At 37.8% G+C, this 14,176-nt stretch overlaps 5 protein-coding genes across 5 annotated transcripts; 4 read left to right on the top strand and 1 right to left on the bottom strand.

Moving 5' to 3' along the window:
* Positions 1–154: 154 nt before the first annotated feature.
* fap2 (L-saccharopine oxidase) lies at positions 155–1,447 on the top strand (the record flags this gene model as incomplete). The annotated part of the gene is made up of 1 exon (XM_056180564.1): positions 155–1,447. One exon carries the CDS (start codon positions 155–157, stop codon positions 1,445–1,447), a length of 1,293 nt encoding a protein of 430 aa, XP_056035286.1.
* Positions 1,448–1,606: 159 nt separating this feature from the next.
* toe2 (DNA-binding transcription factor, zf-fungal binuclear cluster type) lies at positions 1,607–3,634 on the bottom strand (the record flags this gene model as incomplete). The annotated part of the gene is made up of 4 exons (XM_056180563.1): positions 1,607–1,645; positions 1,692–2,639; positions 2,692–3,293; positions 3,343–3,634. 4 exons carry the CDS (start codon positions 3,632–3,634, stop codon positions 1,607–1,609), a joined length of 1,881 nt encoding a protein of 626 aa, XP_056035285.1.
* Positions 3,635–4,612: 978 nt separating this feature from the next.
* On the top strand, positions 4,613–5,590 carry oac1 (mitochondrial carrier, ocaloacetate family anion; the record flags this gene model as incomplete). The annotated part of the gene is made up of 1 exon (XM_056180562.1): positions 4,613–5,590. One exon carries the CDS (start codon positions 4,613–4,615, stop codon positions 5,588–5,590), a length of 978 nt encoding a protein of 325 aa, XP_056036251.1.
* A 574-nt stretch (positions 5,591–6,164) lies between these two features.
* On the top strand, positions 6,165–8,658 carry mkt1 (post-transcriptional RNA stability regulator Mkt1; the record flags this gene model as incomplete). Its single annotated transcript, XM_056180561.1, has 3 exons — positions 6,165–6,171; positions 6,222–8,304; positions 8,352–8,658. 3 exons carry the CDS (start codon positions 6,165–6,167, stop codon positions 8,656–8,658), a joined length of 2,397 nt encoding a protein of 798 aa, XP_056036252.1.
* A 481-nt stretch (positions 8,659–9,139) lies between these two features.
* On the top strand, positions 9,140–13,780 carry dnf1 (trans-Golgi network aminophospholipid translocase (flippase), Dnf1; the record flags this gene model as incomplete). Its single annotated transcript, XM_056180560.1, has 1 exon — positions 9,140–13,780. The coding sequence occupies one exon, from the start codon at positions 9,140–9,142 to the stop codon at positions 13,778–13,780; it is 4,641 nt and encodes a 1,546-aa protein (XP_056036257.1).
* Positions 13,781–14,176: the final 396 nt, after the last annotated feature.

Here is a 14,176-nt window from a genome sequence, read left to right as displayed (position 1 = left end):
CTCATTTCAACATGCATGTACGGTACTAGATGGAGGGAAATAAAGTTGTCTGCCGTATTTGGAGATACTTATCTGATTGCCTGTCAGCAACTTGTTTCATCCGAGCATTCATGTCCGTCTAGCTCCCAATCCCAAAAACAAACGATTTAGTCTCATGTCGAAGACTGGTTTGATCGTTGGCTGCGGCGTTTTTGGCCTTTCTGCTGCTGTCGAATTAGCAAAGCAACATGCCTTTGACAAGATCATTGCCATTGATGCAGAAACCGTGCCATCTAGCTTATCAGCTGCAAATGACTTGAACAAAATCATCCGTCCAGAGTATGCAGATATAAAGTACATGAAACTGGCAATAGAGGCGATGGACTCTTGGAGATCCAAGGCTCCAGTATCTTCCACATACCATGAATGCGGTCGGTTAAGTATCAATTCCAAAGACCCCAACAGATGTCAGTTTGACGCTGTTTCTCAAGCCAATTTAAGAAAATTGTTAGGAGAAACTGCATTGGTTGATCTCAACACTCCGGACGAGATCCGCCAAAAATTCCCTGCTTTCTTATCAAACGCTCCTTTAAACGAAGATACCTCGGCAGTCTTTAATGAACACGCTGGCTATGCCAGTGCATCGGACGCATTAGTATGGATGGAATCAGAGGCTAAAAAGTTTGGAGTGGAATTTCGGTATGGAAAGTGTGGCTCTTTTAAACGATTTGTTTTTCCAAATACCAACTCTGGTTCCACCGCTTCCGTCGCTGTTGAAATTGAAGATGGTTCAATCATACAAGCGGATACCATCCTACTGGCCATAGGTGCTTACATGAATGCCTACATTCATACAGACCGTCGGGTTATAGCCAAAGGGCTACCCGTTGCTCATATGCAATTAACGGAAGCAGAATACAATCATTACAGAAATATGCCAATCATTTTTGACCCTGACATGGCCTACATTTTTCCTCCGGATCCAAAAACCAAACTTCTAAAGTTCTCTAGTGCCGGCTACGAATATGTCTACAATACGCGGACTCGTTACGATGAATCTATTATTACCTCCTTACCAACTACTCCATCTCAATACACTGAAATTCCGGGTTACGCCAAAGAAAGTATTTATCGCTTTCTACGGATGTACCTTCCTGAATTGGCAGATCGTCCTCTAGAAAAGTGCAAAATATGCTGGATCTCCGATACCTCCGATTCTGAATTCTTAGTAGATAAGTTGCCTGGAACAGAGAATGTTTTCATTGCTAATGGAGACAGTGGTCATGCTTTCAAGTTTTTACCCAACATAGGCAAGTACATTGCTCAAAAAATACACGGTACACTATCGACTGAATGGCAAGAAGCTTGGAAATGGAAGAATATGGACAACCACACTACGGAAGTCAAATGGAGAGGCTCTCAATCTTTGGTTGATTTAAAGGATGTCAGTTTTACGCCAAACAATTGATGTAGCCGAGGTTTTTTTCTAGCCCACTTAGCTAGCACCCTGTAATAAGAATAAAATAAAGTAGCTTTTTTGTGAATATTATTATTTAAACTTACAAAAATAAATAAACCATTTTTATGTAGTATAATTCCTGTATAAAATACCGCAAAAGTTCAGCTTTTAGAACGGACAATGTTGGAAAATTGCATCCCAGTCATCCTTGATAATGTTAACTAAAAGTCCTTCAGCAATTAAAGAAACTTACCCAGTTAATATCCAAATTTGTTGGATCCAAAAACCCCATTTCGGGTGTGTCTTCCTCTGAGATTGCTAAATTATTTGATGTATTTAATCCCAATTTTTCCCAGACATGGTTCCGTGAAGTTTGTAGTAATGCCCATGCCTGATAAAAACGTCGAATATCTGTTAATTTAGGAAACAGGGAGAATATTTGGTTAATCATAACCACTCTCTTGTCATCCAAATATATATTTTGTTCAGATTGTAATATATCTAAAAGAAGAACGATGCACGGATGAAAAGGGGGGTATCTCCAAAAAAACCATGAATACATAGAAAACTCAGGAGTGGTGCCAAGCTCGTATAAACTTGACAAAGCGTCCATAGCGCATTCAACAGCACGGACTCGGCTGTAAGAATAAATTGAAGGACCTTCCTTTAAAAGAAAAGGAAAATGAGACAAAATTGGAAATCGTTGGAAAATGTAAGTCGTGAAAAGTTGCAGTAATCTTTCATGAACCATAGTAGGATTAGGAAGAAACTCCTGCTTGACCTCTTTTAAATAATTACTTAGTTTTTCATCCATTTCCAAAATTGTACTGTAATTTGGAGACTTCAACCCTAATAGTACCCGGGTGTATTTGGAAACTTTACGTGATGCTTTACCGGTTATACAAGTGAAGATCCCTGCAGCAAAAATTGATGGATCTTCTTGAAAGGTTTCCTCTGGTAAGAGTCTAGGAAAGCTCGTGTCATAACTGTCTTCTTGGATTCGAGGAGGAATACCTGTCAATTCAGACACTCTTATATCCAAGACCAGGATAGACGACCAAACTCTTCGTCTAATTTCGGTAAAGGTACTATTTAAACCGTACAAAGATCCATCTCGGTGTAGTCCCATAAAATAAGCGCTTTGTGTAATCAACCCCACAAGAGATGGGGGAGCTAACAAACTATCAGAGTCAAAAGTAATCTGAGAGATTAGTATATGTAAAAGCAGAAAAAGGAAATAATAATATATATACCTGACAGATAATTAAAGCTCTTAAAGTATTTAAATCAGGATCAATTAAAAAATTGGATGATGCCAACGCGTAACGAAAGGCCAAATGATACTCAACGGATAGATACTTTTCATCTTTTTCCAGATTCCAGCTACGTCGAGTTTCAACAGGCGTAGCAAGTAGGGCGCTGGCAAACATAGCGAAAAGAAGAGAAGTCATTGATGGCTTTCTTTCAGCTGGATCTTCCCAATAAACTTTATATCTCTCCATAAACACAGGCTTATGTAAGACTGGCATAAATAAATGACACCGAATAAAGTATTCCCTGACAAAAATGTCAGAGATGTATTTTGGCGGAAGATAGTTCAGAGCGTTTTCACGAACAGGGAGGCGAAATAGAAAGGATTCTTGTGCAACTTCCCTTCCCTCTTCAGTTAATTCCTGATCTACATTTAGAGAATTTGTTTTTCGTAAATGCCAGGCCACATGAGAAGATGAAGGATAATTAACATACGTAGTTTTTGTTAAATCCCGCAATGATAGAGTACCTATATTCCGTTCAGCCTCATCAAAACCAGAAGAGTCTTCTTTTACTTCGGGGAGTGGTGCTGCTGATGATGTATCTGTGTAAAAAAAGGTTATTACAGCAAGTATGTGAGAACGGATTCTTACCTTCGGGAGGGTCATGTGTGTTTGATTCTCCGAGCATATGCTCAAGATGAGAAATCCTACTCAAGAGCTCACTTATAACAGAATCTGTTTCGCTTCCTCCCTCAAATCCATTAGATGATGATCGTCCTTGTTGCAAGTATATACACGAAAAGGTCGTCCCTCTCTTTTTACAGTTTGAACAAGGTCTTCCATGATCACACTTCAATTTCTTTTTTCTACATGCCAAGCATGAATGGATAGCACGACGCGTAGTTTGTCCTATTTTCTTAGAACCCGTTTTAGACAACTCCATGTCTAGTGCTGCATAACCAAAAAAAACATAAAACCGGCCAGGATGGTTTTACAGCCAAAAAAATTGATTTTTATTTCGAAAAGAAACCAAAAAAGGAAGAAAAGAGAAGCGCTGACCAAGAAATAAACCTTCTAGGATGATTACTAACAGCCACAGCTTTCTCTTCACTGTATTAATGTATTGATAAATTTTTAAGTATAGGCATAAAACAAGAGTAAGGACCCTAACTACTATTACTAAAATCCTTGCATTTAGCTTGGGAGTGGGCAAGAAACTTATTCACCTCTTTCAGTACCTAGGGAGCATTACTTTCGCTTAAAAGTAGACTTAAAATACTCGAATCTCTGACAACGTAATATGTGAATTTGAATAATGTATGAGTAGAAGTGAAAGCTTTTACATACAAAATAATGGATGTCTTTTCGTTTCATTTGGATTGCCAATCCAAAACATCCAGTGTTTGTTTTTAGCAAATGAATCAAAACTTGGTTCAGTCAAATTGACACGCTGAACTAATGGGCGACCAGGTTCCCTCATAAAATGAGAAAGGTGTTCTCGTGACTATAGATGCTCTTACAAGATTTACTACTTTTACCAGGGGAAACAGAAAATTACTTGCTATTTGCCAAGTGACAGCTATCAAAATCTTCATTTCCTTTCTTTTTGATTCGGGATTTTACTGTTATCATGTATTTTTAATTTCTATAGATCCTTGCATTTTTCGATTCAAAAAATCCAAAAAACGCATACGTAAATAAACATAGGTATATCTTAGTATAGAAAATGGTAAGTCACTGAAAATTTACACCGATATATCGTGTTAAAGAGGACTTTAATGTGAATAATATGAAGAAAAAATCAGATAAGAAAAGGCAAAATTACTTCGTTTTTCATTTACACTGGGTATCCAGAACTCCCCCAAACTGGTAAAAGACCTGCTTTACCCAGAACAGTAGGACTGCTTGAACGCTTATATCAATGGATCAAAAGTTACAATCTGCAGTAAGCGAGTCAGCAAATGTTGCAGCAAAACCTCCAGTACAACCAAAGAAATTGGGGCCGGTATTGGGATTTGTTTCCGGAGGAATTGCTGCATGCGGTGCTGTTACTTTAACCAATCCTTTCGAAATTATCAAAACTCGCTTTCAACTTCAGGGACAGCTGACAAAGGTAGATACATCTAAAAAAATCTACAAAAGTGTCCCGCAAGCTTTCAGATTAATTGCCAAGCATGAAGGAATCCGAGGACTCCAACGAGGTCTTGGAACTGCGTACATTTATCAGCTTTTCTTAAATGGCTGTCGTCTTGGTTTTTATGACCCCATTCGCTCGTACTTGAATCGTAGCTTCCTGAAGGACCCAAAGGGTAATAGCGTGACCATCAATGTTCTTAGCGGTGCTGGATCCGGTTTCTTCGGTGCTTTGTTTGGCTCTCCTTTCTTTTTGATTAAAACCCGTATGCAGTCATACTCTCCTGTTTTCCCTATCGGTGAACAATATGGCTACAAACATATCTTGGATGGTTTCAAGCGAATTGTTCACGAAAATGGGGTTCGGGGAATTTTTGCTGGTGCCGACGCTGCTATCATTCGTACCGTGTCAGGTTCAGCCGTCCAACTTCCTATTTACAACTGGGCCAAGCGCACTATCGAACACAACAATCTTATGAAGGAGGGAACACTTAAACATTTAACCGCTAGCTCCATTTCGGGCTTTGGTGTATGTTGCTGCATGCAAGTCTTTGATACAGTTATGACTCGTATGTATAACCAAAAGAACAAGGAGCTTTACAAGAATCCTCTCGACTGTATCCTCAAGACAGTTCGCGCCGAAGGATTCTTCGCCTTGTATAAGGGTTTTGGCGCTCATTTGGCTAGAATTGCTCCTCATACCATATTCACGCTCACATTTGCTGAGCAAACGAACAAGCTGTTTTCTAGGTTTTCCAAAGATTAGCTTTCTTTTTTTTTCTTTTTTCCATTAAAAAAAATGGCAGGGATTGTACATATATATGCGTCGTTATTTTTTAATGTTATTATATTTGTTTACTGGGGTAATTGCTTTACTAATCATGCTAAGGTCTACCCCTTTAAATACGCTTATTTTAGTTTAATTAAGAGCTAATTTATAAAAAGGTGTATGTTTCAGGACACCATCTATACAACAAGCTTAACTTATTATAACGAATTCCCCCGGGACATTGCTTGTATGTTTTATTTATGCTTAGTTTGTATACTTGAATCTATATTTTTTTTTTTTTTTTTTTTTTTTTTTTTTTTTTTTTTTTTTTTTTTTTAAATTATAAAACTTATTCTGATCGTCTCATAAAAAAAAATCTATAATGATCTTTACAAGGTAGGCAGGCCTCCTTCAGTACAAAATAATGCCCATTAGCCATCTCAACGATTTCACGTAACTATCGATAATCTATGCGTTAACCAAATTACTTTTTAAAAAAAAAAAGGACATTATTTTGCAAAAGAAAGATAAAACTGAACTAACGTATTTTTTGACTCATCACATTCAAAAAATGACTAGTAAGTCAAATCAGTGTCGAATTGCTATATGCTAACATGTCTTCGCAAAGTACACTCTTTAGAATTATTCTTAATTAAAAACCGGCATGAATTTACCTGTAACATATCTCAAATAGCCAACAGGAAGCTGGGAATTGATGCCAGCTATTTTCTAATAGAACTACTAAGAAGATTAAGCGCGGAAGAGCTTCAAGCAATCTCTGTGGATGGAGAATCCGAAATTCTTAACACTTACGTAAATTCTTTTCTTGATGTTTTGAAAAATTACAGCATTACTCCTTTATTTGTTTTTAATGGCATTCCCTTAACCTTTGAAGCTAGCGGTCAAGGCGAAGCCTCGCGCAAACAAAGTAAGCTATCTAGGATGCAGTACTCCTTGTCAAGCTTCGATCCGTACGATGCCAACATTCATACGAATTTGTATCGAATGGACCCCGATGGTAACAGTCATCGTAACCAGTCTGAAAATAGACGTACCTTCCTTTATAGTAACCAACGGGATTCTTTAGACAGATTATGTGATTTTTTGAAGAAAATTTTGGATACAAAGGACATCGATTATTTTGTTGCTCCCTACTTGGCTATGGCACAGCTTTCCTACTTCCAGGGAGGTGCATCAAAATCTTATGTTGATGCTGTATATGGCCCTGAAGATCTACTTCTTTTCGATGTGAAACGTCCGATTCTGTCAATTACTATTCCGTATTTGCAATCAGAGTCCTTTCGTTCTTCGCTCTCCAATCCTCAACAAAATGAATCGAACAAACAGTCTTCTACAATTCAATGGCTAGACGGAGATGCTATCTTTCAAGACAGCAGATGTGCATCCTGGAGTCAATTTGTCGAGGCGTGCTTACTTTGTGGTACTTCCATTTCGCCCACACTCCCTCAATTTGAAGGGACATTCTTGCTGAAATCTTCAATAGAGCTTGTTACAATGCTTGGTTCCGCTTATCGTGTAGTGGAAGGATTCGCCGACACAATGCCATCCGGTAGTGCTCAAGAATTACTTCAGCAATACAGGCGATCTTTTTGTTATTTAAATTACTGTATTATTATGAACGAAAAGGGAATTGCTACTCCACCCGTACCAGAGAATTCCGTTCCCACCAATATTAATGCAATTATGGGAACACGACTTCCTAACGAATTATACTACTATATTTCTCGTGGATTGCTTCCTTCTAGGATGATTAGCGCGTTGGTGTCTGGCTGTTTCAGTGATCCGGTTTCCATACTTGAGCAGCATATTGCTAATTATTCAAGTCAGGAAAGTGCAAAACCAGAGCCTGCTGCTCATAAGAATGCAGTCGCAATGGCTGCTGTCAACCAGCGAAGATTTGTTGATGATCTAGAGGAAATTTGGTCACAAGGTCTCAATTTGCTAACTCAACCTCTTCACCGATTTTATCAGGCTCGCGATGTCATTTCTCTTCATGGGCATAACCAGCAAGCCTCTTTAAAAGTTATGCGCAACTATGATCCTCCACTATATAACGACACTAGAGCCTGGATGATTTACGATGAATGCATACCCTTAGGTATAAAGAAAGCAGTGAGCGAAAATAAACCTATTAATATACACAATATGCTTGATTGTTTAAGGGATAAAAATTTTGTTGAAAAAAGCTTTTGTTCAGATACTGGTATAGGCATAAAAAACCCTCCGAAACGTCTGCTTTCTACAACTTCCGAGATAGTCTTGAGCTCCTTTTATCGATTTCTTCAGATTCGGTCATTTGTATCTACGACCCATCAGCTTACTTCTTGGGGCTCCCCTTTATTGATGGCTCTTGAAAAATGTAACGTTCAGTATCAGAGCTCCATGTGTGTGTTGTTTGAATTATTACGCCTACGACAAATCAAAGAACCAGGGTTTGATTCTGCAACCTCTTCCACCCTTCATATCCCCTCTGTAATTGAATTTTTATCGAAACTTGCCACATTCCTTCCAATTGGAAAAGAAACGATTTACCAGTTATTTACACCTGATCGCGATTTATTACAATTTTATATGATGCAAACAAGCTTTGGTGCTAACCTTCACGAGTTGGCCGCTATTTTAATAGCATCTGTTATCATGAACGCTAATGCCGACAGGAATCTTGTAAACCCATATTCGATAAGAAAAACGTATGAAAGTCACACTATATTGCTAACTGTTACTAACCTTATTTTAGATTCCCTTTTCGAAGAAACTTTTGTAGCCTACTGTCAGGTATATTTATGAATGAGCTTCTGCAGACTCTCTCTAGAAGTGATAATGACATGAACAAGGAAGTCGCTATTGAAACTACGTTCAAAAAACTAAAGGAAGATTTTCCCTACGTTACAGATGCAAAAGCATTTTTGTCCGAATTTTTGGATTTTTGGGCTGCTTTTATGGAGGGCGTCAAAGTAGCCGAAAATACTAGCGCCATTGGAAAACTCGTTGCCAGCAAATTATACCTTACAAACGATTGGCTAGAGTCTTTAAAGTTGGTTTAGAGTGAATAAATATATAATCTCTCAGGTTTCCAAATGCTTTTTGTTAGGCCGTTTAATATATCGAGTTTTGTTATGTACAATACAAGATCGGTTCTTTATGTCCCAAAATCTACTTTCAACGTTTCTACATTTCTTATTAATGCTATCAACCTACTTGGACAAAAGTATATTTTGAGCTTCTTTCTTTCATATGATTTAAAGGATTTAATCAAATTCTCACGACAACTCAATACTGGGTTCGGCATACCTCGGTTTTTAATGATCAGTCATCGAAATTCCACTAATATTAAGGAATAAATATATGAAACTAGATTATTGAGAATTCTAATAAAATAAAAACAACTTCATTTTGTTTACATTTCTAATTAGCGCATTTTAGCAACCTTTCGTTATTTGAAAAATCTGGAGGGGGATTTCGGAGAGCAAGCACTGTCTTGCTAGCCTGTTCCAACATCGAAGTTAAATTTATGCAAATGCACTTATGAAGTCCAATGGCAATGATAAAGATTTTGCTGAAATGGAAATACGATCATCAAATGATCATGATGTTGCAGCAAATACTGATGTTAACGGTCAAAGTGAAAATGTAAATAATCGAACGATAGATCGTCGAGGAAGTGTTCATGTACGGTTTCAAGACTTGTCGCCGCCGTTGAGCATTATTGAAGATGAATTTCAGGATGTTAACCTTGGCGAAGTGGACTCCAAATCAAAAGACAATGCGAGTTTCGACGTCAATGGAACAGAAATTGAGAATGAAGGGAAAAGGAAAAGCAACTTGAAGTCAGTACTTGGGCATACAGCAAATTCAATGAAGTCTGCTTTAAGGACGACAGTTAAGTCTGATAAACCACCTGCTAAGGCAAAGAAAAGTGTCCATGTCTCTTTTCCGGAAGTCGAAGAAATTCCCATGGATGATATGAAAAAGCCGTCGCATCCCTCTAGCGAAGTTGAGGTTACTCCAAAGGTTTACGGCCGTCATAACATACCCAAGGAATTGCTACGAAAAGAAGGAAAAAAAATATCGTTTCCGAACCCTTTGACATATCTTAGTAACAAGATTGCATCCTTATTTGAAAGGGACTTCCGTCAATTGAAATCAAAAAATGGAAGGCATATTATCATTGATCCATATAACGACTCTTCGCAAATCGATGAACGTATTGGAAAACCCTTTATAAAAAATAGCATTGTATCGTCTCGTTACAATAAATATAACTTCGTTCCTTTGCAAATTATTGCTCAATTTTCAAAGACTGCTAATTGCTATTTCCTATTAATTGCAATTATGCAGATGATCCCGGGATGGTCCACTACGGGTACATACACTACTATCATACCTTTATTGATTTTTATTTCTATTGCAATCTTACGTGAAGGATATGACAATTTTCGTCGTTACCGTCAAGATCGTGTGGAAAATCGAGTTCAGGTTCAGGTTTTAAGGCATGTTGATAATGCACCTCCTATAATAGATGAACAGCCATCTTTTTTTCGTAGAAGAAAATGGAGAAAACGAAGAGTATCTCAGGATACTGGATCTAGAAGTAATCGCTCCAATTCCGTCCAAGGAATACCCGACTCCCCTACTCTGCATTCACCTACCATCGTTCAATCCAAGGATGCTTCCACAAATTTAGATCCTCAAAAATTAACTCCCTTTGAATCTATAATCAAACCCACATTCTTTTGGGCTAACTGTGATTGGAAAGATGTGCGTATCGGTGACATAGTAAGACTAACTTCTAATGAGTCTGTTCCTGCCGATGTAATTGCTCTATCCAGTCCGTACCCCAATGGTGCTGTGTATGTTGAAACAGCAGCTTTAGACGGGGAGACATCTTTAAAAACGAAGCTGGTGAACTCTACTTTACGGTCTCGTTGCACAGATATCAATGGCCTTAGCAGCCTTTCTGGTGAATGTATAGTTGAAGATCCCAATGGAAATTTATACGAATTTAATGGAAGAATTCTTCTTAACTCAGAAGAAAAAGAAATTCCTATTGCTAATAACGATGTCATATATAGAGGTTCAATCTTAAGGAACACTCCAGAATTATTTGGGTTGGTTATATACACAGGAGAAGAAACCAAAATTCGAATGAATGCATCTCGTAACCTTCGAGTCAAAGCGCCCTCCATGCAACGGGATACGAACAAAATTGTAATATTCATTTTTGTTTTAGTCTTGAGTATGGCAATTTACTGTACCGTTGCATATTTTATATGGCAGAAAAAGGTAGAAACAAAGTTGTGGTACTTGTCAGATGGAAGGCTTGCTGTTGTGCCTGTTCTTGTCTCCTTTATCATTCTATACAACACGATGGTTCCTATTTCTTTATATGTATCAATGGAAATTATTCGTGTTTGTCAGACTTTCCTAGTCCAGAGCGACATTGATATGTATTACCCCGATACCAATACGCGCTGTGAAATCCGAAGTTCATCTATCCTTGAAGAGCTAGGCCAGGTAACTCATGTTTTTTCAGACAAGACAGGAACCCTTACAGATAACATTATGCTATTTCGCAATTTATCAGTTGGAGGTTTTGCTTGGCAACATATTGGGGCCGAAAATCCTAGATTATTGCCAACAACCAATAAGAAAGATGCTAATGATGAAATCAAAACTCCCCAGTTTTCAGAAAATATCGAAGGGACTACTATTCAATTGCTCCAATACGTGAATGACAATCCCCACACTACTTTTTCCAAGAAAGTCAGAATATTTCTTTTGAGTATGGCTATATGCCACACATGTCTTCCATCATATGATGAAAAAGATGATATATATCGCTATCAGTCTACGTCTCCTGATGAATTGGCTCTTGTACATGCCGCACAACAACTTGGATATATTGTTATAGATCGTGATATGGACGCCGTTACAATTCGTTTACATTATCTCTTAGATAATCGTTCCCACCCAATCACAAAAACCTATAAGATATTGAACACTATCGAATTCAGCAGTAAAAGGAAGCGAATGTCGGTAATCGTTCGAATGCCAAATGGTCGTATTTGTTTATTTACCAAAGGAGCTGACTCTACAATAACCGAAAGACTTCGGCTTTCAGAGCTTGCCAAAAGGAAAAGTCATACTATTACCAAAGCAGAAAAAGCCCGAAAAAGTGTAGAAATTGATAAAGCTATTATAAGAAACAGTATGAGTACCGCTAGGCCAAGTTTGACAGCATCACGACCTAGTTTGACTAGAAGACGTGCAGATTATATAAACAATGTCACTTCGTGGTTAGATGAACGCAGACAGAGAATGGGCTCAATTCGACCGCGAGCCAGTACCAGTATACTAGACACTAGACGCCGTCCAGCACCTGGGAGACATTCATTTGCTGTTGGAGAACGACTTTCAGATAAAAAGCCTTCTAAGAAAGAGGAAGCAGAAGGATCGACGTTTGAGGGCTTATGCCACAATGATGCTGCAATATTTGAAAACACTTTCAAGCATGTTAATGCTTTTGCTTCAGATGGCTTAAGAACACTTATCTATGCTCACAAATATTTGGAAGAGGAAGAGTATCAGGAGTGGAAAGCAATAAACGATGAAGCTTTAAGTAGCTTGACTAATAGACAACAGCTATTGGATGACGCTGCCGAGTTGATTGAGAACAATTTAGAATTTTCAGGTGCGACTGCGATCGAAGACAAATTACAAGCAGGCGTTCCTGAGTCGATCAATTCCCTTTTTAGAGCTGGCATAAAGTTTTGGGTTTTAACTGGTGATAAAAAGGAAACTGCAATTAATATTGGGCACTCTTGTGGTGTTATTAAAGGATTTTCGACTGTGGTCGTGCTAGGATCGGTAGATGAGAAACCTGGAAGCGATGATACAATAAAGGGTGGACAGAGACTTTCTTTAGATCATCCCCAAGAGATTGATACAGCCAACCTTGTAATTCATCAATTGGTATCAAGTTTGAAAGCAATAGAAAGTAACTCGGTTGCGCATTTAGTCCTTGTTATTGATGGCGCTACTCTCGATAACATTGAAAATGATCGTGAAGTATTTACGCTCTTCATAAACACGGCCGTCAAAGTTGACTCGGTTATATGCTGCAGAGCAAGTCCTATGCAAAAGGCGTTCATGGTTAAATCCGTACGCGAAAATATTAGTTCCGCTGTGACTCTAGCGATTGGAGATGGTGCTAATGATATTGCCATGATCCAAGAGGCTCACGTAGGAATTGGTATCGCTGGGCTTGAAGGTCTGCAAGCAGCACGTTCGTCTGATTTCTCAATTGGCAGATTCAAATTCTTGATTAAACTGCTTTTCTGCCACGGTCGATGGAGTTATGTACGCCTCTCAAAGTACATTTTGGGCACATTCTACAAAGAACAGTTTTTTTTTCTAATGCAAGCTATAATGCAACCTTTTGTTGGATATACTGGACAAAGTTTATATGAAAACTGGGGGCTTACATGCTTTAATACTCTCTTTTCGTCGTTGTGTGTCATTGGTCTTGGTATATTTGACAAAGACTTAAATGTCAGTACCGTCATTGCTGTTCCAGAGCTATATCAAAAAGGAATTAACAACGAAGCGTTCAATTGGCGAGTCTACATGAGCTGGTCATCTTTGGCATTTATGCAAGCTTTTTTAGTATTTTACGTTACGTATGCGTTGTATGGCATAAAACAGCTTACCGATAATAACCTGTTTGCTTTCGGACAGCTCATTTTTACTGCCGCAATCGCTGTGATGAATTTTAAGCTTGTTTTCATCGAGATGCAGTATGTGAACGTTATTTCTTATTTTGTAGTATTCGTTACACTTTTGGGATGGTTTTTCTTCAATATGTTTATTAGTGACCATTATCCTGATCAAAATATTTACCTTGGGAAATCGCAATTCTTTCACCATTTCGGTAAAAATGCAGGATGGTGGCTTACAGTGCTTTTGGTTACCGTTCTTGCTTTGGTGTTGGATATAATTTTACAAATGATCCGTCGAATGATGAAGCCGACTGATACTGATATATTCGTAGAGTTGGAAAGCGATGCATTCATACACTCTCGGTTTGAGCAGGAAAGCAAGGAATTCTTCAATTCTAATTCTAATGAAACCGATGAAATTGAACAGTACCTAAAAGCTCGCGAGTGATGATTTATTTTAATTTATTATGTCTATTTAAAAGTGCTAAGATTCGGTACATTTCTGTTTTTATTTACATTTTGATTCAATTTTGTAAAACATTATGCTTTATGACACAGAATCGGCACATTCTGCTATAAGTTTTTTTTTTGGCAAAGTTTTTATTCTTTTTATTCTTTTCTCCTTTATCACTGTGTTTTTTCAGGTCCGTTATAAATTATTGTTAGTTATGTTTTTTCTTATTTTTTTAAGCATACACCGTTACTTGTTGGATGTTATTTCATTTATATCCCAAATAGATAGTAATATTCAAAATTTACAGGTAAAGTTAATGTAATTTATTTATTTAAAACGGTAGTAGATGATAAAAATAGCGGGTAAAACATGTAGATTGAATTCATCAAA

This window comes from Schizosaccharomyces osmophilus, chromosome 1, assembly GCF_027921745.1.
Source record: "Schizosaccharomyces osmophilus chromosome 1, complete sequence".
NCBI lineage: Eukaryota > Fungi > Ascomycota > Schizosaccharomycetes > Schizosaccharomycetales > Schizosaccharomycetaceae > Schizosaccharomyces > Schizosaccharomyces osmophilus.
Note: the sequence above shows the minus strand (reverse complement) of the source record. Positions and strands in the feature narration are given on the sequence as shown.